This window comes from Budorcas taxicolor, chromosome 14 (assembly GCF_023091745.1).
Source record: "Budorcas taxicolor isolate Tak-1 chromosome 14, Takin1.1, whole genome shotgun sequence".
In the NCBI taxonomy this organism is placed as follows: Eukaryota; Metazoa; Chordata; class Mammalia; order Artiodactyla; family Bovidae; genus Budorcas; species Budorcas taxicolor.
The window spans coordinates 22,598,131-22,624,152 of record NC_068923.1 but is presented as its reverse complement, the minus strand read 5'-3'; the positions used below and the strand labels follow the sequence as shown (position 1 = coordinate 22,624,152).

At 44.9% G+C, this 26,022-nt stretch overlaps 1 protein-coding gene across 1 annotated transcript; it reads right to left on the bottom strand.

Annotated features, from left to right (window-relative positions):
- Positions 1 to 1,037: 1,037 nt before the first annotated feature.
- Positions 1,038 to 26,022, bottom strand: HHLA1 (HERV-H LTR-associating 1). Its single transcript, XM_052652051.1, has 15 exons — positions 25,944 to 26,022; positions 24,738 to 24,797; positions 23,414 to 23,473; positions 21,225 to 21,305; positions 20,652 to 20,735; positions 20,203 to 20,286; positions 15,669 to 15,752; positions 15,403 to 15,459; positions 15,202 to 15,294; positions 11,779 to 12,042; positions 8,486 to 8,554; positions 8,087 to 8,161; positions 4,569 to 4,725; positions 2,275 to 2,357; positions 1,038 to 1,081 (listed from the first exon to the last, which is right to left on the bottom strand). The coding sequence occupies exons 1-15, from the start codon at positions 26,020 to 26,022 to the stop codon at positions 1,038 to 1,040; spliced, it is 1,374 nt and encodes a 457-aa protein (XP_052508011.1).

Here is a 26,022-nt window from a genome sequence, read left to right as displayed (position 1 = left end):
GTGATTTATAGCAGGGGCCTTGGGTCACACAGTGTTATCCTGACCCATGGAGGAGCTGGGGCCTGAGCAACATGGGCTGTTCATGTTCCCACATGACTGTTACTCCAGTAAAAACCCTGGACTCCATGGCTGGGGTGAGTTTCCTGGCTGACAAGATTCCATGCACGTTGCCATGTATCACTGCTGGAAGAATTCCGCGCCGTCTATGTGGCTCCGTTGGAGAGGACAGCTGGAAGCCTTGCTTGCACTCTGTCCTCTGTGCCTTTTCCCTTTGCTGACCTTAATCTCTTTTTGCTGTCATCAGTGGGAAAGGTGACTAGGCCAGCTTTTCTGACTTCTATGAGTCCCATTAGTGTGTCATCAAGCCTGAGAGTAGCCTTGGGGATGCACAGAAGAGAAATCAAGACAGGACGTCCACAAAACAACCCTTTCACCTCCTCCTGAGGGAAGGTTCTCATCACCTCCTACTTAGGGGGGTTGGAGGATTATCTGGATTCATAGTACAGCAAGTCCGATTAGCTGTAGACTAGCTGTTTGGATAAACCGCACAGAGAAATCATATGTGACTCTCTCCAGAGGACGGGTTCAGTCTTCCTCATCTACGCTTGCGTCGTCTTCCTGAAGTCCCAGGTTTACGTGCCTTTGGGTGCTGAGAGCCTCAGTGCCTGGGCTGGTTTGCTCATGCCAGCCCTATACCCTGCACACCACCTCTTCAGTCTCAGTCACCGTGGGAGCGCCTTGAGCGCTGCTACTAGGTCTCCATGACTTCCACCAGCTCCTTGAGCGCTGCTACTAGGGCACGCAAGGAAGCTGGCATCACTTCCCTGACTATGAGAGCTCTAACATGTACTCTTCTACCTTCAATATCTTATACAGTAGAGAAAGAGATGCTGCTTCCATAAAGACCCGCATTCAGTTAATCGATGATCTGGAGCTGGAGCCTGGGTGAATTCTGCAAATGCCGCCAACCTGGGCCAGGGGCCAGGGTGAACAGAGGTCACCCAGGATATTGTGAGGCCCCGTTGTTTTTTCAAGACTCAAACAGACTTGCAGATGTTCTCAAGGCATTTTTGTTTTAAGGCTGGAAAAAAAAAAAAAGAAGAGAGAGAAGGGAATGCTACAGAGAAATAAATTCTGGCTCAGGCTCTTCCTAGAGGGCACTGCACTGGACAGGGTGTTACTCAGAGTCAATGTCAGAGAATGAAGGAGTTCGTGCAAGGACTGGTGGTCCAGTGATCAAGACTCCGCTTTCCAGGCTTCCCTAGTGGCTTAGTGGTAAAGAATCCGCCTGCAAATGCAGGAGACACGGGTTCAATCCCTGGTCAGGGAGGATTCCACGTGCCATGGAGCAGCTAACCCCGTGTGCAACAACTATTCAGCCTGTGTCCTTGGAGCCCAGGAACTGCAACTATGGAAGCCCGCGTGCCCTAGAGCCTGAGATCCACAAGAGAAGCCCCTGCAATGAGAAGTCTGCGCACTGTGGCTGGAGAGTAGCCCTGCTCTCAGCAGCTAGGGAAAAGCCCGCACAGCAGTGAAGACCCAGCGCAGCCAAATATAAATCAATTAATTAAATGAAAGCCACAAGGGAGGACTGGAGGGCTGCATTGTTTTTTGTTTGACTGTTGTAATAATAATGCACGGCCATATGACCACTCGGCTTATATTTGAGTTACATTTTGCAGGGGTTTTTCAGGGTTCAACTTGGTTCCATGATTTTTAGGAAGCCAGATTCCCTTGGCCAGACAGTTCAGGAAGATGGAACAATAAAATGGCCACACTTTTGCTTTTGGGAACAGACAACTTTCGTCAGCAGGAGTCAACCACTTTCGTCAGCAGGAGTGAAAATTAAAACGAAGATGTCTGGCCTCCGAGGATGCCTGAGGACAAGGATGGGGGTACCCTACACCCCACTTGTAACAGGTCAGGCTGCAGTCTTTTTCTTGAATCATGTGTATGTACTTTGCTCTGATCAGGCATTTGAGTGCTTACATGGCGATTATCTCCTGTTTCATTTGTCTTTGCCTTTAGAGCTTACAGGGAGACTCAGGGAGGGGAAGAAGCTTGCCCAAGAGCACACGGAAAGACACAATGCTTTGCTGGGCTGACTCCTGCTCTTTTTTTTTTTTCAAACTGTTAGGCGAAGGGAACTCAGAATACCCTAGACTTTTTGTCTAGGATTCATGATCACTAAATGAGTTACACCTCCTCCTATTGATCCTGTGCTAAGGCAGAGTTCTAGACCTTTTTTGTAAAATAGTCTGGCTGTGTACTTACTGTGTGACTGGAATATCCTTTTCACCCTCTGACAGATGTATGTTGCATTCTTCAGAAACCAGGAATAGTAGTCAAGACAATACCTAAAGATTGAAATCACAGTTGAGAGTAATTATTATCCTTTGTGGCTATTAGAAGAGAACCATCTAAAAAAGAAAGTCATAATGGCTAATTATTCACAACAAAAAATTCTCTCTCTCCATCTTTATAGGCTGTGGGAGGAAAGGTAGAGAATGAGTCTTCACAGGAAAAAGTTCAGACTTTAGAGTCAGAAAGACTTATTCTTAGTTCTACCATCAGGACTTGCCAGGACGTGTGACTTCAGGCTGATTACTTAATTCTTTGAGCCTTAGTTTTTTCATATACAAACAAAAGACAATAATAGAATCTACACTCATAGGGTATCCTGCGGAAGATAGGAGATACTGTTTGCAAAGTTCCCCAATGGTGCCAGAATTACCATAAGTGATCGATCAGTGGTGATATTCATCTACTTTTGTGTGAGGTGGTCAGAGTCCAGGGCTGTTAGGGTTAACCATGCAGCCAATACCTAGCAAGACAACATCCTGCTCTTGGCTGGTGACTATAGAGATTGCTTCAAAGGGCTTCAGTGAAAAGGTCACACATATCATTAGGAAGAAGAGTTTTCTATGCAAGTTGTATCACTGGCTCGATGTCGGACTCTGGGAATCCACTTCCCTGTCAATCCTTCACCTGATATACAAGGAGGCTGGGCTAAACATTCTCTAATTGCTTCCATTTCTATCATTCTGTGATTCTAGTATCTTCTGTGCTGTGCTAAGTCGCCTCAGTTGTGTCCGACTCTTTGCATCCCCGTGGACTGTAGCCCACCAGGCTCCTCTGTCCATGGGATTCTCCAGGCAAGGATACTGGAGTGGGTTGCCATGCCCTCCTCCAGGGGATCTTCCAGATCCAGGGATTGAACTTGCATCTCTTATGTCTCCTGAACTGGGACGAAGGAGTCTTTACCACTAGTGCCATCTGGGAAGCTTCTGGGGAGCACCGATTGCTCATGCAGAGCTTGGCAGTAAAGATTCCCCAGGTTCTATCACCTTCAACTTACCTGGAGAAGGAAAATCCCTGGGAAATTCCAGGGACAGAAGAGCCTGGTGAGCTACAGTCTATGGGGTGCAAAAGAGCCAGACATGACTTAGTGACTAAACAATAGACAAAATGCTCTGATTATTCTCTTCTAATAAATCATACCAGGCTGAGGGCATTGGCTTAAAGCTCAACATTCAGAAAACTAAGATCATGGCATCCAGTCCCATCACTTCATGGGAAATAGATGGGGAAACAGTGGCTGACTTTATTTTCTTGGGCTCCAAAATCACTACAGATGGTGATTGCAGCCATGAAATTAAAAGATGCTTACTCCTTGGAAGAAAAGCTATGACCAATCTAGACAGCATATTAAAAAGCAGAGACATTACTTTGTCAACAAAGGTCCATCTAGTCAAGGCTATGGTTTTTCCAGTAGTCATGTATGGATATAAGAGTTGGACTGTGAAGAAAGCTGAGCACCGAAGAACTGATGCTTTTGAACTGTGGTGTTGGAGAAGACTCTTGAGAGTCCCTTGGACTGCAAGGAGATCCAAGCAGTCCATCCTAAAGGAGATCAGTCCTGGGTGTTCATTGGAAGGACTGGTGTTGAAGCTGAAACTCCAATACTTTGGCCACCTGATAGTAAGGACTGACTCATTTGAAAAGACCCTGATACTGGGGAAGATTGAGGGCAGGAGGAGGGGATGACAGAGAATGAGATGGTTGGATGGCATCACTGACAATGGACATGGGTTTGAGTGAACTCCAGGGGTTCGTGATGAACAGGGAGGCCTGGTGTGCTGCGGTTCATGGGGTTGCAAAGAGTCGGACACGACTGAGTGACTGAACTGAACTGAACTGAGGGCACTGGGGCTCAGGACAGCTCAAAGGCCCCTGTAATTATTCCAGCAGATGTAACACAATGTAACACAATTCCAGCAGATTTGTAACAGCAGATGCAGCAAGTCAACTTGACAACACCTGACTGCACTGTGGCATGGCCACCCCCCTTGGCTCTGGGGACCCAGAAATGAATGGGGTTCCATCCTGGCTCTCGAGAAGGTGACAGTACAGCAGAAGACCTACTGGGAAGTGCATTCCTCAAGGTACCGCTGTCACCTGTGTGTTAGTTATTTAACGCCTGGCCGCCTAGTAGCCTGCAGAGGAGCCAAGCAGAGTCAGAAGTCTGTAAGTACTGGATGCAAAGAGTAGTGAGTGGCTCAGGTTACCTCCCAGCCTGCATCTTGGGCTCTTTCTTCTGGCTCGTGCAGAGGCATTGCTGGAAGAAGCGGCACAGCTCCATCAGACAAGGGTTGAGCTTCTGCACTGTCAGCACGAGGGGAGCAGCGATCATAGCCTCCTCCTTAGGGAGCGGCTCAGGACACCCTGGAAGATGCAATCCCAGACCAGTCACATCAACAAGCATTTAGCATGCATCTTCCCTGCAATGCAGGAGACCCTGGTTCAGTTCCTGGGTTGGAAAGATTCCCTGGAGAAGGGATAGGCTACCCACTCCAGTATTCTTGGGCTTCCCTTGTGGCTCAGTTGGTGAAGAATCTGCCTGCAATGCGGGAGACCTGGGTTCGATCCCTGGATTGGGAAGATCCCCTGGAGAAGGGAAAGGCTACCCTCTCCAGTATTCTGGCCTGGAGAATTCCATGAACTACAGTCCACGGGGTTGCAAAGAGTCGGACATGACTGAGCGACTTTCACTTCACTTCTCTTCCCTTTGTTAGGGACTGTGCTGGGTGAATATTGTCTCGCCCCTGGTCTCAGGTAGCTCTGGACCAACAGGTAAACATGGCCTTGCTTCACCATGACTATCAAAGCTGCTGTGAGAGATCCTAGAGAGAGAGGAAAAAAGGTGAGGGTCCAATTCCTGGAGGGAATCAGAGATGGTCTCCCTGAAAATTCCTAGAGAAACTTTACATTCCTCATTAGATGGATGGGATGATGGATACCTAGAGCTATATAGAGATAGATAACATGGGTAGAGATGGACTTTCCTGGTGGCTCAATGGTAAAGAATACACCTGCCAATGCAGGAGATGTGGGTTCAATCCCTGGTTTGGAAAGATCCCTTAGAGAAGAAAATGGCAACCCACTCCAGTATCCTTGCCTGAAAATCCCATGGACGGAGGAGCCTGGCAGGCTATAGTCCATGTGGTCACAAAAGAGTCGGACACGGCTTAGTGGCTAAAGAACAACAACGGATACAGATATAGATCCAGACTGTTATTGTTTAGTCACTAAGGCAGGTCCAGCTCTTTGTGATCCCATGGACTGTAGTTTGTCAAGCCCCTCTGTCCATGGAATTCTCCAGGCAAGGATACTGGAATGGGGTGCCATTTCCTTCTCCAGGGAGAGATCGAGAGAGATACAGCCAACGCATTTTCTAAAATTCAGTCCAACCACTGCCCCCATCTGCACCTCTCGTGTGTTTCTTTAGAACCTGGAGAAAAAAGGGCTGTAATTTCCTATGGTAACATAATCAAATCTTTGTGTCTGAAAGGCCCATTCACCATTCACTGCAGGTTTAGAGCAGGGCCAAGGCAGATCTTAGGTGATATGATAAAGGAGATGGTGCAGGGTCCAGCAATTTAATAATGCCGTGTTGACATGTGACTGGATGGTCCAGGAACATTCAGGAAACTAGTCTTGAAAGGCATCCAGGAGTGGGAGGGACCTGAGAACTCAACCACCTTTGAAAGACTCGCTTTGTATCCATTTCTATCTTCTGCAAACTGGCTCCACAGAAACAAAGGAGAGAGCTGGACCTTCAAAAGTTGGGAAAATGCAGTGCAGACCACAGAAACCCCAAGTTCTGAACCTCTGTCAGGAGTCCTGAAAACCCCCATGCAAGCCCAGAACAGGGTTTCCTCTTGAATTCCCTAAGAATGAAGTACACACCCAGGGCCTACTGTAGAGCGCAGAAAGCTCTGTTCAGTGTTGTGTGGCAGCCTGGGTGGGAGGGGAGTCTAGGGGACGATGGATACATGCAAATGTATTGGCTGAATCTCTTCACAGTTCACCTGAAACCATGACAATATTGTTAATCTGCTATACTGCAATACAAAATAAAAAGTTAAAAAAAAAGAATGAAGTGTACATATAGGGATGGCCTTTCAAACAGAACAGAAGTTAATGGCACTCAACAGCTGGGGATCGAATTTTTCTTTTTTTTAGGGCTTGACAGATATAAGTTTTATATATAAAATGGATAAACAATAAGGACCTACTATATAGCACAGACAACTATATTTGATATCTTATGATAACCATAATGGAAAGGAATATTACAAAATATATATATTGCATATAGGTATGTAACTGAACCACTTTGCCTTAGAGCAGTGATTAATGTGACATTGCAAGCCAACTCGGAGAAGGTGATGGCATCTCACTCCAGTACTTTTGCCTGGAAAATTCCATGGACGGAAAAGCCTGGTGGGCTACAGTCCATGGAATCACGAAGAGTCGGACACGACTGAGAGACCTCACTTTCACTTTTCACTTTCATGCATTGGAGAAGGAAATGGCAGCCCACTCCAGTGTTCTTGCCTGGAGAATCCCAGGGACGGGGGAGCCTGGTCGGCTGCCGTCTATGGGGTCACACACAGTCGGACACGACTGAAGCGACTTAGCAGCAGCAGCAAGCCAACTACAATTCAATTAAAATTTTAAAAAATGTTATTCTATCTGCATTATAGCCTACATTAAAAAAGCATGTTTTAAAAGATATAAAAATAAGATTAAAACATTAAAAATAAAAAAAATGCTAATAGGGCTGGATGACATCACTATAAGTTTTTCTAGTTTGCATGGGCTGTAAAAGAGCTTCTAAGGGTCATTTTATTTTTTTCAGATGAAAATCTTTGAGTTACTTTATTTGATAATAACGATTGTCAATTTCTTCAAGTAACTGTAACAGTCTTTTTAAACAAATTATTTATTTATTTGGCTGCACCAGGTCTTAGTTTCAGCATGTGGGATCTAGTTCCCTGGTCAAGGATCAAACTCAAGCTCCCTGCATTGGAAGCAAGAAGTCTTCCACTAGCCACTGGACCACCAGGGAATTCCCTCTTTCTTCTTTTTATTGTTAAAGTTCTTTCTTTCTTTTTAACTGAGGTATAATTGCATTAAAGGTTGCATATTATATGATCCTAGTAATATCACTTTTTTAGCGGGGGCAGCACCATGCAGCACGTAGGATCTTAGTTCCCCGACCAGGGATCGAACCCATGCCCCCTGCATCCCTGCTTTGGAGAAGCGTAGTGTTAACCGGTGGACTGTCAGGGAAGCCCCAGGGGTTGGATTTTGCAGTCATCCTTTCCTCCTTCCTCTCTTTCTTCTGACATCATGCTCATTGTAAGAATGGCTTGCATTTGCAAAGCGTACAGCACTTTCTCAATGGGCGTTCATTCAATAAAAGTTGTTTGAATTAAGTTATATGGTGCTGTCCAGTTCCAAATCACTTCCACACACATTATCTTACTCAATACAAAACTCTGCAGAGAAGAGACATTTTTAGTGCCCACAGTAATTATTATCATTCTCGCTTTACAGCAGAGGAAACTGAATTCTGGAAATTGAGTGCAGGAAGGTACCTCACCAGTAAATACCAGAGCTAAGATTTAATCCCAGCAGTCTGAATCTAAATTTATCAAACAAACCTCTTTTTATTATGGTATACAACTTTGTCCAAAACAAACACAAGCTATAGGAGGGACAGGGCGCTGGTACATACTTGAAAATTGGTGGGTTCCTGGGATCAAGGCTGACTCTTCACCAGGTATAAAGGTCCACACGGCAGGGAGGTCACCTGCATAGGTGATAATGGCCTCACAAAGGTCAAAATGAAGTGGTCTTGGGTTATACATACAACCAGAGAATCATGGCATCTTAAAGAGCTCTCAAATCTATAGAGAAATGGTAGTCAAGAAAGAGGAAGTGATTTATGAAGATTACAGGGTCATTTACTAGCACAGCAAGACTTAGTTCTCTGCCTCTTTTCCTTCTAGAACCAGTAAAGTACAATAGCAAGCTTGGTCTGCCTGCAGACACCCCCATCGCCTCATGCCACTGTGCTTAAACTATGCTTCCCACCTGGGGTATAGCATTGCCCTTTGCAAGGCCACATTCTTACCTGCCTGCAGATATTTGGGGGCTGGAGCCTTGGTAGGACTTGGAGTCTGTGTGCCGGGGGTGGATGGACCTGGGATGAGAAGAGGGAGAGGTGAGCTTGGCTGTCTTCCAAGGGTGCCTGAGCAGAAGTTGTGCCCTGACACTGGTCCTGCCCTGTTCATCCCCTGCTGCCTGTTCAAGCCAGGTACCTGGGAGGATACTGAGGATGCAAAAGTCAGTTAGAAATGGCGCAGCCGTGAAGACTGCTGCGATCCACTGAACACAGTTGCCTAGAAGAAGGGCGTCTGGCTACAGGGATCAGAAGTCATTTTAAAAACTCACAAACCAGGCTTCGCCGGTGGCTCAGTGGTAAAGAACCTGCCTGCCAATGCAGGAGATATGAATTCAATCCCTGATCCTGGAAGATCCCACATGCCAAGAGCAACCAAGCCCGTGAGCCAAAACTACTGAGCCTGAGCTCTGGAGCCCGGGAGCTGCAACTGCTGAGGCCAGAGCACGCCCTGGAGCCCGTGCTGCACAAGAGAAGCCACTGCAGTGAGCCTACTGCATGCAACTGGAGAGAAGCCCGAGCAGCAACAAAGATCCAGTACGGCCAAAAGTAAATAAACAGAGTTTTAGAAAGCACAGAAACCACTTTTGTCTGGTTACAGAAGTAGAAAATATGGAAAATCCATGACACCGCAGTGATGAAAAATCAAAATCCTCTCTGCTTCCCAGATACAGTCAAGGTTAACGTGCTGTGAATTTCTTTCCAGTCTATTTTTAATTTTCTGTGTATATTTATTACACACACATGCATACACACATAAATACATAAACACATAATTGGAATCAGACAACAAAGTTTCAGAGCTCAGGCCATCCTCATATTGTGATTATATTTTAATGTGCATATCATTATATTTATATGTAATTAATAGAGGTAGGAGGCTTCCCTGGTGGCTCAGTGGTAAAGAATCCACCTGCCAATGAAGGAGACACAGGTTTGATCCTTGGGTCGAGAAGATCCCCTGGAGAAAGAAATGGCAACCCACTCCGGGATTCTTGCCTGGGAAATCTCGTGGACAGGTGGACAGAGGGTTCTGGCAGAGACTAGCGGGCTACGGTCTATGGGGTCACAAAGGAGTCGGGCGTGACTCAGCAACTAAACAACAGCAACAGTGGAGGGAGGAGTGGGCATTCTCTCTTACCTGAGGCCGGGTTGGTCTGGATCGGGCTGCCAACTGCGGCTGCTGTCCCGGCAGGAGGCTGGGAAAGGCTCCTTGTGTTCATAGTCTCCTCGGCCTTAGGAGATGTAGGCAAGGAGGGAAGGGTCTCCCAGGGAGGCCCTCCAGGAGTTTTCTCACTGGTGACCTGAGCCCAGGGCGTGGGTAGAGTGGAAGCCTGTGCCTGTCTGTGGGCCGTCACCCGTGGAGTTCTGGCCACCTTCCTAGTAGCTGCACGGTAACAGGGCATGTACATGCTTGGCTGCCTTGACTCAGATGTGAAATTGGCAAGACATTGAGATATAATCAAAGGGTATATGCAATGTGCACGTATAATATAGATTGTCTAGGGATTTCAGCTCTGTCCTGAACTGGAATAAGGGAACCAAACTAAACTTCGTTTTCCTAACTACCAAGTAAGGAAAAAATTCTCCAAATTCCTAGGTCACTAAACAATCAGCTAGAGTGTGTGTCTGGGGGATGGTGGGCTCTGAAATTTAAGCAATACATTTCTAATCATGTGGCATAGTGAAAAGTTTACAAGGTTTAAGGTGAGGAGACCTGGAGATGTAAATTCTGTTCCCCGCTCCTCTGTGCTGTGAATTTTGGGGCAAGTTATCAAATTCTTTTTAGCTTTACCATTAAAACGGAGGTGGTGGTGATGATGATGCCAGCCTGACAATATCACAGGATGGTTATTAAGACAAGTCTTCTCTTGCTGATCTTTTAAACAAAACTTGTCAGATGGTTTTCACTTGCTCATTCCCATGGTAGGAATAAAAAAAAAATTTTTTTCAAGTTTTTACAAAACTAAACTCCTGGGAGGATCTTAACTCTATAAGTTAAGTTGGAAACAGTTGCCATTTTAAAAATATTCAGATTTCTCATCCAGAACATGATATATCACTTTATTTAAACATGCTTTTATTACTCCTGTTAAAGTTTTACGCAGTTTTTCTTACATAAAACTAGCACTTTCCCTGTTAGGGTGATAGCTAGGTATTTTATGATTCCCCTTGCCACCTGCAATCACATCTTTTTTCATGTTATACCAGAAAGTTTTCTTCTCTTGTATAACTGTCCAGGTACAGATATATTACTACAAACTTTTCTAGTTAGTGAAGCTGATTCCTTTTCCTCAGTTTTGTTTCCCTGCCTGCCTGACATTTTATCAATTCTCATCCTTCTCAGGGGAGCCTCTCTCTGGGTTCTCTAGAATAATAGCTCTTTGTAGGCTGAATAACAACTGATCAGTTTGCTTGCCTATGCCTCTCTCCGAGGTCTGAGAGCTCAGGAAGGAAAGAGAACATTTATAGAGCTGTGGGGCTTCTTTTTTTTTTAACAGCTAGCCTGTGGTCTGATATTACATACATGCATTGACAAGTAAATGAATGAATGAATTCTGGTGACTCTGGTCCAGTGTTGGAGCTCATTGAGGCATAACTGTCTTTTAATGAAAGAGTTATCTCAGTTGTATCTTATTCCAAATAAGATTAGCATGCCTTTTACATTTTTAGTGGTAATACCACTGATCAGTGTCCACAAACATGATGGGAAAGGCAGAACTTCTCAGCAGGTCATTGGCAGCAGTTTTTACACTGACATCAAGTCATTAACGTATTCTTGGCATCATTATCCAGCCTAACCCTGCCTGCCGTAAAATACTGAGTTCATTTCATTTCATTAGTGTGTGAATTTCAGGAGAGATATTCCCAACCGCTTTGCTGAAATAAAAATACCTGATGTTACAATATAACACAATTATGTAAGATACTATTGGAGGATGCTTGCATGAAGTGCACCAGGAAACTTCTGTACTATTTTTGCAACTGTGAATGTTGAACTACATCAAAATGTAAAAAGCTATAAAAAATAAACATTAGAAAGACATTATGCCAGTGATGTTTGTCACCTTTGCTTATACGCATTAGACCCAAAATGGTTCACATTTCTTATTTAAGGGATGCTGAAGAAAGGGGTTGGTGGAGAAGGGATAAAGGAAGGATTTCACTTATTTATCCGAGCCCAGAGGGAACTGGGGTGGGGGGTGGGCAAACAAGACAGGAGAGGAGAGGGTGAGAAGCCTTACCGGAGGCCAGGAGGGTGGGAGAGGCCATGTCCAGGGTGGCTGTGGCTCTGGCTGTGGCCTTGGGTGTGGCTCTGCTGGGAGTCTCAGGAAGCATGTTTGTGTTCAAGGCCTGCTCTTCCTCTGAAGGAGGTGTTGTGTCTGTCCCAGAAGAGGTCCTCAGAGCGGACACTCCAGGCCTCTGGGCTCCACGTGGGGGGCTCGTCCTCGGTAGTGTTTGCTGGCTTGTGGGTGTGAGCTGTGAAGTCAGGGCTGACGCCCTGGTAGCTGTGCATTTAAGGAGACAGTCAAGAGCAGCTTTACTATGCTGATATTTTGGACACAAAGAACTGTCGAGCCACTGGAAGGTCGTTGGATGGCAAATATACACAATACAGAGCTTCAAAATCACTCGGAACAGTACCTGACATCACCAAGAAGAGGGCTTCTCCTTGAGTGAGATGAAACTAAGCTGAAATATCATGCCCTGAAAACACTGCTGGAAAAAGCTCTGTGCCCAAAATGCAAAGCTGTCAGACCCAAAAGCATCAGACACTTGACGTGTTTCCTGAACAGAACCTGACGCCCATCAGAGTCCTTGCCCACCTCGCAGCCCTTTGCTCCTCCGTGGCTCTGACGCTGGTCCCTGGAAGAGTGCTTAGGTTTGCTCAAGTGCCCTGGGGGTATGATTAGGGGCCAGAGGTGAAATCTGGGAACTAGGGGTTCTCAGGAAGAAAACACGTGAAAGATAGTCTCCCACAAAGACAGCATGCGCGTGCATGCCAGTCCAGTCATGTCCAACTCTTTGTGACCCAATGGACTGTAGCTCCCCAGGCTCCTCTGTCCATGGAATTTTCCAGGCAAGAATACTGGAGTAGATTGCCATGCCCTCCTCCAGGGGATCTTCCCAACCCAGGGATCGAACCTGCATCTCCTGCATTGGCAGGTGGATTCTTTACTCACTGAGCCACCCAAGAAGCCCCCTACAAAGACAGCAGGAAGGCTTCATTCAGAGGAAGATCCCCGCAGTGTCCTTGGATGCTCCATGAAAAGAAGGAGGAAGAGACTCAAGTGTTCACTAAGCCTACCTCGGCGGAAGGGTGGCTTAGGGAATGGGGGCCCATGTCAGAACAGGACAGGTTCCCAGTAGCCCATAAGGTCCCATCCTCTGGGTAGACAAAGGCTGGCCTGCAGACAGGTGGGGTTTCAGCCCCTAGTTGCCTGTTTGGCAGGGAACTATGTGTTGGGCACAACCAGTGCAATTGCAGAAGGTGGCCCTGCAACCTTATTTCCTCTCTCTTGCCTTACTCCTGGCCCAGCATCACTCCACATGCACTAGAAGCCTGGTCCTTGCTCCCAGATAAGTGGACATGGGGCTGAGTACCTGCCAATCAAACCGTCACTCAGACAGGTGACTGCCATCAAGCACATCAACCTTGGGTCAACACATTCTCTCTTCCCAAGCAGTTGTTGCTTGGAAAATTTTACAGAAAGAGCACAAAAGGGGAGATCTAATTGAGACTGGGAGTGGAAAGTCATGGAAGGACTCTCTGAAGAAGTGAGATTGGCTTAACCCTCAAATCTGTCCTCAGAACTGAAAGGAACCCACCAATGGCCCATTGCATCTCTTTATCAAGCACAAGTTGATAACTTCCATAACTAAGAGATGCCCTTCAATAAGGGGCTTCCCAGGTTGCATTAATGGTAAAGAACCCGCCTGCCAATGCAGGAGACATAAGAGACATGGGTTTGATTCTTGGGTCGGGAAGAGCCCCTGGAGGAGGGCATGGCAATCCACTCAAGTATTCTTGCTTGGAAAATCCCAGGGACAGAGGAGTCCACTGGGCTACAGTGCATGGGGTCATAAAAGAGTTGGACACGACTGCAGCGACTTAGCACACCCTCACACCCTACCTACAATAAATACCAATCAAGGCAGCCTTGTGAAGTGGAATTGGAGGTTGATTGCAAACTTCATTTCACTCCAAGGAACACTGATGAAGAACCTACTGTGCACAAGGAACAGTGTGAGGCATCAAGATGAAGGCAGACTGTGGAGCTAACGGAGGCTCAGCCTCTGCCTTCAAGTGTGATTCCTTGAGGAGACACACAGATAAAGTCATCTGTGATTCAACCTGGAGTAACAGAGAGTCCAAATGAGTGTTGTAGGATTGCAGAGGACAGAAGACTAATTTTGTTGGAAAGAGGAGTCAGTAGCTGAGTTAGCCATTGACAGACAAATTAGATTCTTAAATACGGAAAAGTAGAGAAGTTCCATTCTGGGATAACAGCAAGATTCCAAAGGTGTGGAGACGTATGCCATCTGCAAGAAGAGGCAGGGGTTTCAATAGAGTTTTAGCAACAGATTTATGTAAAGAGAGTAGATGAGTGTGGGCTTGATGATAGAGAAATGTATACTGCTTACTAACGATTTCAGATACTCTGCTGCTGAATTAGGAGTTCTGAGCAGTAGAAAGATATAACCCAATCATATTATCACTCTTTTGGGAATGGATGGATATTTCAGAGAAATAAAAGACTGGGTCAAAGGAGATTGATTAACTGGATGGAGAAGGCAATGGCAACCCACTCCAGTACTCTTGCTGGGAAGGTCCCATGGATGGAGGAGCCTGGTAGGCTGCAGTCCACGGGATCGCTAGGAGTCGGACAGGACTTCACTTTCACTTTCATGCATTGGAGAAGGAAATGGCAACCCACTCCAGTATTCTTGCCTGGAGAATCCCAGGGACAGGATAGCTGGGTGGGCTGCTATCTATGGGGTCGCACAGGGTCGGACACGACTGAAGCGACTTAGCAGCATAGTAAAGGTGGGTGATGAGAACTTGAACTAAGATCATCAGAGCAGTAGCAAATGGTCTTGGAAGATCAGCCACATTGCAGAAACTTTACTCGGCTAGAAATGACAGCTAAGTGTAGAAGAAAAAGCTTTAAGGTGACCCAAAATGCCACCTGGTGCCAGAGAAAATGCAGGAAGATGGGTAGGTGTGAGTATGGAGGGGCAGAAGATGGTATCTGGGATTGGATGGTATCTGGTATCTGGATGGTATCTAGGTATTACGGAGTGGCAATGTTTACAATAGGGTCACAAATTCAAATACCTACAAAATTCAGGTAGTTTATATGAGAAAAGAAGTGCAAGGCAACAGGGAGAGGTGAGGGCTATGGAAGAGGAGAAAGGGGTCTCTCCTAACAGGGCAGATGGCAACTCAACTCCATTTGCTTGTTGACAGGAGTGGGAGGGAGGACCCAGGGCTGCCAGGTCTTTTGCCAAAAAAAATCTAGAAATCTAAAAAAAATTTAGTGACAAAATCCTCTGATTTTAACACAGTACAGCTAAATAAAATACTTGAGCACAGCATTCAATCTTCAGCTTGCTAGCTGGGACCCTGGTCTAGAGACTCTATTGTAGGAGTTTGGGAGGGTTACACTCACCCAGAACGCCAGATATGTTGCTGGTAAATGTGTAATTGATAACAGGGGACTTTTCCACCAGCTCCCAGAAGTCAGAAAGATTCCGTCCTGCAGACACCACACCAACAGGGTCAAATCTTGGGCTTACCTGTTGGAGAGTTTGTGTGCAACACTCAGCTCAGAGAGCTGGTCGAAGAATGGCTGCTGGTGGCTCACCTGACTTTCCTGTCATCACGCAGATGAAGATGCAGTCGGATCCATTCGTTTGACTAACTGCAAGACAGACCAGGACACAGCAGGACTTAGCAATGGGCCTGAAGCTGTTAAGTCTTTGGTTGAAATGACAATTAAGTTGGAAATTTCTAGCTCCAGTTGTTAACAGGAAAAAAAGGCTAACTCCTTATTTAGGAGCCCTGCTTTTCCATATTCCGTGCTGAGTGCCAAATCTCAATATTTGCCAAGCATTTTCAAGATGGGCACACCTGAGAGGATGGAAGTTGACTTAAAAATCTCTGTGAGGTAGCTGGTAGAATTTCCAATGACGTCCACCAGGAGGGCGGTGAAATCTGTAAGACAGATTGAGGGAGGTTACATTTCTGAAGCTCGGTTTAAGTTTCAGAGACGTGAGGGGAAAAGTATATTGTATGTGGATTTTTCAAAGTAAATTTAACAAGTTTGATTTAGTTCAGTGTATTGAGGAATACTAAACCATTTTTAATACTACCAGTTTCTTTTCAAGTCTTAATTTTAAGCAGGCAGAAAGCTTCTGGATCTACCACTATAATCTCCTTTCTTCTCCCATTTCCCTCCCTGCCTACACCACATCCCCGCTTTCCCCCACCACCCAAACCCTTCCCTGCCAGTATCAAAGAGCTGTGCAAGACCAGAGTATTGAGTAATGAAAAAAATCAGTAATTTTTCTGATTTGTTTCCCTTTAGTTCAATCCCTTTAGTCGCTCAGTCGTGTCCGACTCTTTGTGACCCCATGAATCGCAGCACGCCAAGCCTCCCTGTCCATCACCAGCTCCCGGAGTTCACTCAGACTCACGTCCATCGAGTCAGTGATGCCATCCAGCCATCTCATCCTCTGTCGTCCCCTTCTCCTGCCCCCAATCCCTCCCAGCATCACAGTCTTTTCCAATGAGTCAACTCTTTGCATGAGGTGGCCAAAGTACTGGAGTTTCAGCTTTAGCATCATTTCTTCCAAAGAAATCCCAGGGCTGATCTCCTTCAGAATGGATTGGTTGGATCACCTTGCAGTCCAAGGGACTCTCAAGAGTCTTCTCCAACACCACAGTTCAAAAGCATCAATTCTTCGGTGCTCAGCCTTCTTCATACTCCAACTCTCACATCCATGCATGACCACAGGAAAAACCATAGCCTTGACTAGATGGACCTTTGCTGGCAAAGTAATGTCTCTGCTTTTGAATATGCTATCTAGGTTGGTCATAACTTTCCTTCCAAGGAGTAAGCATCTTTTAATTTCATGGCTGCAATCACCATTGCAGTGATTTTGGAGCCCCCCAAAATAAAGTCTGACACTGTTTTCACTGTTTCCCCATCTATTTCCCATGAAGTGATGGGACCGGATGCCATGATCTTCGTTTTCTGAATGTTGAGCTTTAAGCCAACTTTTTCACCCTCCACTTTCACTTTCATCAAGAGGCTTTTGAGTTCCTCTTCACTTTCTGCCGTAAGGGTGGTGTCATCTGCATATCTGAGGTTATTGATATTTCTCCCGGCAATCTTGATTCCAGCTTGTGTTTCTTCCAGTTCAGCGTTTCTCATGGTGTACTCTGCATATAAGTTAAATAAGCAGTGTGACAATATACAGCCTTGACATGCTCCTTTTCCTATTTGAAACAAGTTTGTTGTTCCATGTCCAGTTCTAACTGTTGCTTCCTGACCTGCATACAGATTTCTCAAGAGGCAGGTCAGGTGGTCTGATATTCCCATCTCCTGAAGAATTTTCCATGGTTTATTGTGATCCACACAGTCAAAGGCTTTGGCATAGTCAATAAAGCAGAAATAGATGTTTTTCTGGAACTCTCTTGCTTTTTCCGTGATCCAGCAGATGTTGGCAATTTGATCTCTGGTTCCTCTGCCTTTTCTAAAACCAGCTTGAACATCAGGAAGTTCACGGTTCACATATTACACCTCACAATTTCATCTCATTGATTTAGAACACCAAATTCACTGGATAGGAAGCAGTTCTGCAGACATGGGATGTAAATTTAAGTAACTTCGGATTTTCAAAATGGTATCAAATCTAGTGGTGGGTTATAAATGACAGACTAGCAAAGGGGACAAGAACTCTATACAAAATAGAACAAGGAAGCTCTCCTCCTGCCCTCCATGTTAAGAAGTCTGATGGGAGGAGACGGAGACAATCTTACCACATTTCAAGCTATAAAACCTCTCTCTGAGCACGTTCTGAACAAGTCTTAACATGGCGGGAGCCACTGACCGATGAAAGTTCCTCATGCACTTCCTGCACACACAGCTGCCTCCTCCTCTGCTGTGCATTTATCATTTTCCAGGACCCAGCAAGGTTTTGGCTTCTACAACAAGGAGTATTTATTCTAGGAGCCCCAAACAGTGAATTTTTAAAGACACTTCCGAGGTCCCGTGCATAGTTTCCCATCATGCCTTGCATAAATGATTGTTTTCAGTACTAGGGTTATGAGCTGGGGTTGGGGGCAAGCTTTGAAAATATAGAACCTAGAGCATTGAAAATATGGAACTCAGAGGGGTATGAAAAGGTAACGTGACAGCTGGTGAAATGCATATATCATGTGAGGCCATTGGGAGGCAGGCGCTACCCTATCTGAGCTGGAGTCTTGGAGCCACGCCATCGCCACGCCTGCGTGGGTTCACGGTTAGTCTCCTGGAGGGTGCTGTGGTGGTGCACCTACACAGTGTGGACACTTGGCCATGAAGAAGGCAGGCATCCTTCATTATGTCTGTTTAGACCAGTCTGTCCCTAGCACATTGGTAAATGTAAAAACTGAAGAGGGGAAGTACTTCAGTTCTCTTGCCATCTATTTTCTATTTCTCAAAGTCTCCATTGCTATTAATTCATTCATCTAACATTCACTGAGTGTCTACCCTGTGCCAGACATCACTGAGGCACTGGAGGACTGTGTAAGACCCCATCTCTGCCCATCAGGAGCTGAGATTAGTGGAGGAGAGAGACTCATAAGCAGACCAAGAAACTGCAATCCACAATTTCAGTCCACTATTAATATCACATACATCATATAATGAGAGTTCCTTGGAAAGCAAGGAGCTCAAACCAGTTAATCTTAAAGGAAATTGACCTGAGTACTCTATGGAAGAACTGATGCTAAAGCTGAAGCTCCAATACTTTGGCCACCTGATGCGAACAGCTGACTCATTGGAAAAGACCCTGATGCTGGGAAAGACTGAAGGCAGAAGAAGAAGAGGGTGATAGAGGATGAGATGGTTGGATGGCATCACCAATGGACATGAACTTGGGCAAATTCTGGGAGATGGTGAGGGACAGGGAAGCCTGGCATGCTGCAGTCCATCGGGTCACGAAGAGTCAGACAACACTTGGCGACTGAACAACAACAACATTAATATCACATGGAAGCTATGAGCATGGCTGTGGAGCCCAGACACCAAGGATGGAGTTCAAATTCTCTGCAAGCTTCTGAGAGGTGATGAAGTTTCCCAAGGTCTTCAAGTATGTGGCAGGGCTTGAATTCGAGCTGAGGTCTGCCTTGTGCTAAAGCGCCAATTCTTCTGAAAATTTCTACCACTGCTCACACATATCTCTTACTCAACACATTTGTCAACTCTCCTTTATAGTTGCTCCCACAGTCGGGTCCTAGGCTTGGAAGAAAATCAGTTATCACTGCCTCGAAGACATTCTTTGTTTCGGTGAAAATTTGAATTATCTGATTTGAGTAACAATATGTAGATGAATGATATCGACTACTTTCATATATAATAGGAAGTAGGGGAAAATTCCCTTTGTCTACCGAATTGGTGATGACTTATGAATGTCACCACCAATGACACCAAAGTACTCAGTGTCAACAAGGGTGAGGAAAAGCACACACTTTCAAACGTTACTGGGCAGAGTGTAAACTTATGCAAGGTTTCTAGAGGAATGTTTAGTGATGTAAACCATCACAAGACCCCTGTCCTGTCAGACAACAATTCTGTTTTGAAGACTTTATCGTATAGGGATAATTGAAGTGATTGTACACAGGTACTCATCACAGCATTGCTGAGAACTGTAAAAAAAGTTTGCATCAGGAGGAGACAAATTAAATAAATTATGGTACTTTTTTTTCAATGAATATTATGAATTCATATGAAAGAAAATGCATATTTATATTCATTGGAATAGAATGTTTTTTAAGACCTGCTGATTAGTTTAAATAAGATTATAAAACATCATAGAAAACATGGTAAATACATGAATATACTGCCTTTGAAAAAAAAAATCAGACAATACCAGGTTCCCTTAATCAACACTCTTCTATTTCAAGCCCAGACTCTAATCTTTTTGGAGGTAATCACCCACCCGGTGTTCAGATAGGCATATATTTTTTCATCAGTGCTGTTTTACTCACGTTATTTATTTTGCAAGTTCCTTTTTCTAATTGGAAATGTCATGAAATATTTCCATACACAGACCAAATCTGGTCACATGCACATATTTATGTGCTGTTTATGGCTGCTTTCCAAGATTTAATTATACAGCAGACTATTCAACCATTTTCCTGATGATGGGTGTTTAGATCATTCTCAGATTTTGCTCTTAAACAATGCTGCATTTTGTTCTTGCCCCTTTGCACAGATAGAACTGTTTCTTGGTAGAAAACCAAGAAAGGATATTTCTGGGACAATGAATGTGCACGTATTTAAGCATAATAGATATCATGGCATTTTCTTATTTTAGTCAAAGGAGAAAAGGAATTCTACTTATCTAAAAGGGCACAAGCAAAATCAGTTGCAAGCCTCATGATGAGTTGTACCAACCTGATAAATCGTTGGTTCGGTTGTTTAAGCAGTAGCAGTACCGCGTGGGGAAGTTGGCTGGATCCACAGTCTTCAGGTTGGAAACTGTGAAGAGAAACGAAGCACACAGCAACCCTGACACATAGCCTGGCCCTGCCTGTCCATCGCTTACCATTCTCAACACCAAGAAGAGCTTGGCGAGGGGAGAAGGGAAGGATGGATTGGGACTTTGGGATTGACAGATGCAAACTATTAGTATGGAATGGATAAACAGCAAGGTCTTACTGTATGGCACAGGGAACTATATTCAATATCCTGTGATAAATCATAATGGAAAAGAATATGACAAAGAATGTATATATACATATATATATGAATCATTTTGCTATATAGCAGAAATTAACACAACACTGTAAATCAACTATACTTCAATAAAATAAAAAAATGAAAGAAGAGCCAGCAGCACTTACTGTTATAAATGGCCACGGAAAACTTTTGGAAGGCGAATGAACTGTAAGAAGTGACACTCAACAAAGAGAAGAAGTTCTTGCTATCTGCCAGAGATACCAAGATAAAGAGCAAATGCCCACCAACAATACTGAACTGTAATAGAAATTACTAAATCAATCATAGAGGTTAATAACACAATGAACAAATAAAAATAAAATAACAAACATTGAAAATAACAAAAATAAAATCAAAGCAAACCCCAAAATGCAAAAATACGTGTCCCTTGACTAAATTTCTTGATCTGTCTTTAAACTGGCAATTCGCTCACAATATAGCTATGATTAGAGATGACTACACAGGTGCTGTGTTTGGAATTCATCTTGCTCTCAAAATGATGGCGGGCTTCCTACTTCATTTGGATGTTTTCGATCTCATCAAGAGTTAAGTAGGACACACATCCTCCACTCAGAACACGAGGGAGTTGAGATATGCCGAAATAAGATGGGTCTTGCCCAGGTCATGGAGAGTCCAGAAGTGAGGCAGGAAGAAAACAAAAATGAACCTGGATTGTGCTTAGAAAAAAAAATGGTTACCTTTTAAAGCTCTATTCAGCATCCCATTCACCAGCTCTGTGAGGTTAAGTGCAGACAGATCAACTGACCTTGCAGGTAGTTCTGAAAGAGATTCAAAGATGTCACCAGCAGGCCTTTCTTGGCAACAGAAAAAGTTCCTCATTTCCAGCATTCAGGCAGATGCGCCTCCTGTTTGAACATGAACTCACACTCTATGTTGGGCACAAGGATTTGGAAGATAAAAGACAGTTCCTGTGACAGCTAATGACATACACAATGACAAGCAAGAGTAGAAAGGAGAAGTTTGGGTGAAACACAGGAACACTTATTTTAGGGAATATTTCTGCATGTGGAGAGAGTAGAGATTGGCAGGGGATGCTCATATATAATATATCAGCTCCAGGAAATTGCAGGAGTTCTCAATGTCCTATATAATACAAATAATGACATTGTCTAACACAGAGGCTTGGATCCTGGCTGACCTTTGGCCTCACCAGAAAGATTTTGTTTTCAATTCTAGAATTCTGATGCTTGGATTTCATCCTCAGAGATTCAGACTTAATAGTTCCCAGACATCAGTGGCTTCTCAGCTGGTGCTACTGGTAAAGAATCTGCCTGCCAATGCAGTCAGTCAGTTCAGTCACTCAGTCATGTCCGACTCTTTGTGACCCTATGAATTGCAGCATGCCAGGCCTCCCTGTCCATCACCAACTCCCAGAGTCTACTCAAACTCCTGTCCACTGAGTCAGTGATGCCATCCAGCCATCTCATCCTCTGTCATCCCCTTCTCCTGCCCCCAATCCCTCCCAGCATCAGGGTCTTTTCCAATGAATCAACTCCGTGCATGAGGTGGCCAAAGTATTGGAGTCTCAGCCTCAGCATCAGTCCTTCCAATGAACACCCAGGACTGATCTCCTTTAGAGTGGACTGGTTGGATCCCCTTGCAGTCCAAGGGACTCTCAAGAGTCTTCTCCAACACCACAGTTCAAAAGCATCAATTCTTCGGCACTCAGCTTTCTTCACAGTCCAACTCTCACATCCATACATGACCACTGGAAAAACCATAGCCTTCACTTGATGGACCCTTGTCAAATTAATGTCTCTGCTTTTGAATATGCTATCTATGTTAGTCATAATTTTCCTTCCAAGGAGTAAGTGTCTTTTAATTTCATGGCTGCAATCACCATCTGCAGTGATTTTGGAGCCCCCCAAAATAAAGTCTGACACTGTTTCCACTGTTTCCCCATCTATTTGCCATGAAGTGATGGGACCAGATGTCATGATCTTAGTTTTCTGAATGTTGAGCTTTAAGCCAAATTTTTCACTCTCCCCTTTCACTTTCAACAAGAGGCTTTTTAGTTCTTCTTCACTTTCTGCCATAAGAGTGGCGTCATCTGTATATCTGAGGTTATTGATATTTCTCCCTTGGATGTGGGGTTGTTCCTCGCCTGCCAATGCAGGAAACTAAGAAACCCGGGTTCGATCCCTGGGATGGGAAGATGCCCTGGAGAAGGCAAAGGCAACCCACTCCAGTATTCTTGCCTGGAGAGTCCCACTGACAGAGCAGCCTGACGGGCTACTGTCCATAGGGTCACAAAGAGTTGGACATGACTGAAGTGACTTTGCACCACACACACAGCACGGACATCAGTACCTAAATCCATCCATCCATCCATCCACCAATTGCCCACATATTGATAGCATGCGGCCAAGTGGAGAGATGTGAGAAGGTAGAAACAGTGCTCAATGCTGCTTTATATGTTTTTGCAAACAGTGTCATTTTCAACTCTTACTTAATGTTCAAATAATTGTGGCTAAAGTGATCTGAGGGTTGGAGAGACGCTGCAGCCCCGCCGTGGGGGTTGGGAAGTGAAAGTGAAAGTGTTAGTTGTTCACTAAAGAGTCATGTCTGACTCTTTGCAACCCCATGGACTGTAGCCCACCTAGCTCCTCTGTCCACGGAATTCTCCAGGCCAGCATACTGGAGCACAATGCCATTTCCTTCTCCAGTGGATCTTCCCAACCCAGGGATTGAACCTGGGTCTCCTGCATTGCAGGCGGATTCTTTACCATCTGAGCCACCAGGGAAACCCTGGTATTGGGGGTTGGGAAATGGTGGGGGGGGGGGGGGGTCCAATGGTGGGAGAAGTGATCTCAGTGGTCCAGGCCTATCATGGAGCACTGGGGTGTGTGTGGGGGGGAGTACTCACCTGTAGTGTCAAGAAAAGCGATCCCCTTTTCTCTCCTCTCTTCTTCTCTGAGGCCAGACACTGGGAAGAGAAAAGCCTTCAGGAGAAAAATGGAGCCTTCAACCCCAATCCCACGTTGCTGGAGAGGCCTCGGAGGTCTGTACGATAACTGCCCTCTGACTTTGTGAAGGTCAGCATCGCTGAATGCACTGCAATCCCTCCCCCACCCCTGGGGTTCTAGTCTCCTTGCACTGGACGTGCTCTAGAAATGCACATTTTAATCAATAGACAAGCGGATTCCCATGCAGGGCATCTAATCCACCCCTTCTCTTCACTGGGTTGGGAAACCGAGGCTCAGAGAGCAGAAGAAACTTGCTTAAATTTGCTCAACCAAGCCCTGGTAATAAAGAGTCAGAACCCACTTCCAGAAGAGGGAGTCACTTGCCCACTCAGCAAATTTCATGCTGCCAAAGAAGAGAATGTCAAAGGAAATCTTGAAATACCAAAGGCATTCATTCATTCCTTATTCTTTCAATAAACATTCACCTAGGGCCAAGCAGAATGCTAGGTGTTTGGTATAAAGAAGTCAACGAGAAAGGACCCTGTCTCCATGTCTGCAGAGTCTGTTGTCTGTGATTTAGAGGGAGGAGAGACACTCATGTGTCATCCTATGTGAGGAGAGTCAAACAGGGAATACCAAGATGCTAGGAACACCTCTATCAGAGAATCCAACCTGTTCTCTGGGTTGGAGGAGACATCCCTGCAAAGCCGAGACCTGAAAGGTCAGCTGTTTTGGATTAGATGCCACTTAATCATACTGCATCATTTAGTACTATTGTTGCAATGATTACTTTTCATGTCACATTCCAATGGACGGGTGATTTGTGCCCATTTTATAGATGGAAAAACCAAGGCACAGAGAAACTGGAAAATGGGTCATTGTGTTATAGCATGAGTCAGGCTTTAGGACTGGTCTAGTTACCTGTTGCACCAAGCCAAGTCCCATCTTTTTCCTTCTTAACTTGTTTATTTCCAGATGCTGGAATAAAAGTTTTCATGAGTAAAATGGTATCATGGAAGCACAGCCCCAGAAACTTATAACATCCTTAAAAGTCATCATATCCATCACTCCCTTTGAAGGATGAGGAATTGAAGTCCAGAAATGTTAAGTGATATGCCTAAATCCCACCTCTGGCCAGTCACCCTATTCCCATCTCCCCTCCTCGCCCCAGATTCTGGCAACCCCCTTTCTTATCTCTGCTTCTTTAAGTCTGAAGATTTTAGATTCCTTGTAGGAGCAGCATCAAGCTGTATTTGTCCTAGGAAGGACCACCTGTTCATTTACCTGTTGTAGGTAGGAAAATCATGACATTTTCCTTCTCAGCTTCTCCTCTAAAGGAAGACACTAAAGTAAAAAAAAAAAGATTTCATCAGAGAAATTATAACACAGACATAATATCAGAGAAAATTTAATCCAAAGTAAGCCTTTTAAAGATGAGAAAATTGCATTGTGGACTTGCTTAAAATCCAACATGTGCTTGGCTCATTCATTCACTAATTTAGTCATTAAATATTTATGGATTAACTATAGCAATGCTAATAGTTCATCATGTCATTAAGCATCTAGATTTTAATAGGCATTGTGTGTATTAGATACTGGGAGAGTATAATGCAACAGATAGATACAGAGTCCATCCTTACGGAACTTACAGTCTAGTAGGGAGGGCGGACATGAACGAAAGGAAGACCTACGGATGTTATTTCAGACAACGCTAGTTACACTGAAGGGCATTCGGAGGGCATGGAACAGGGAGCCTGATCTAATCTCAGTGATCTGAAAGCCATCCCTGGGAGACGATGCTCCACTGAGATCTGAAAGGTGAGCATATTAGAGCAGAGACAAAGCTGGCTCAAGGGGTATTCAGTGTATAGATGACAGTCTCAGCCCAGGGTCTGAGATGGGCAAGAGTATTATTTTACAGCCTGGAAGAAGGCCAACATGATGGAGCAGAAAGGGTGGAGACAAGGGATCGTAGGAACTGGAGTTGGGGAGGTAGGATGGATCATGTAGAGCATGTAAGGACTTTGGATGCTACCCAAAGAGAAGAAGTAGAAAGTCACTGAATACTTCTTGGGAGGAGGAGGGAAAAATGAAGGATGAACTGGGGAAGTGGCTTAATGAAATGTCTGAGAGAATGCCTTAGGCTGGTGAATGGAGAATGGAATATGGAGAGACAAGAGGAAGAGGAGGAGCAGGGAGCTGGTTTTGGAAGCTCCAGCGAAGGGAAGATGATGCTTTGAACAAGGGTGGGCACTGTGGAGGGGAGGAGCATTCTGTTGCATAAATGGGACTCGAATGCAACAGAATAAATGGGATGAGGGACAAAATCAGAAATGGGAAGTTTGCTACTGTCATTTTGATTAGTGGCAGTAGTAAATTTGATCATTTAAGATTCTGGGCTGAAACACTGTATGCTACAATTCTCTAAAGAACAATGAATATTCAAACAGAGTTTATAGACCAAGACACTTGGACTTTGACTCGACCCACCTGTGTTGAAAAGGGACAGGACACATGTGAGATCCAGGCACAGCCTCACCAGAGGACCACGTAGCAGGAAGCCTGGCAT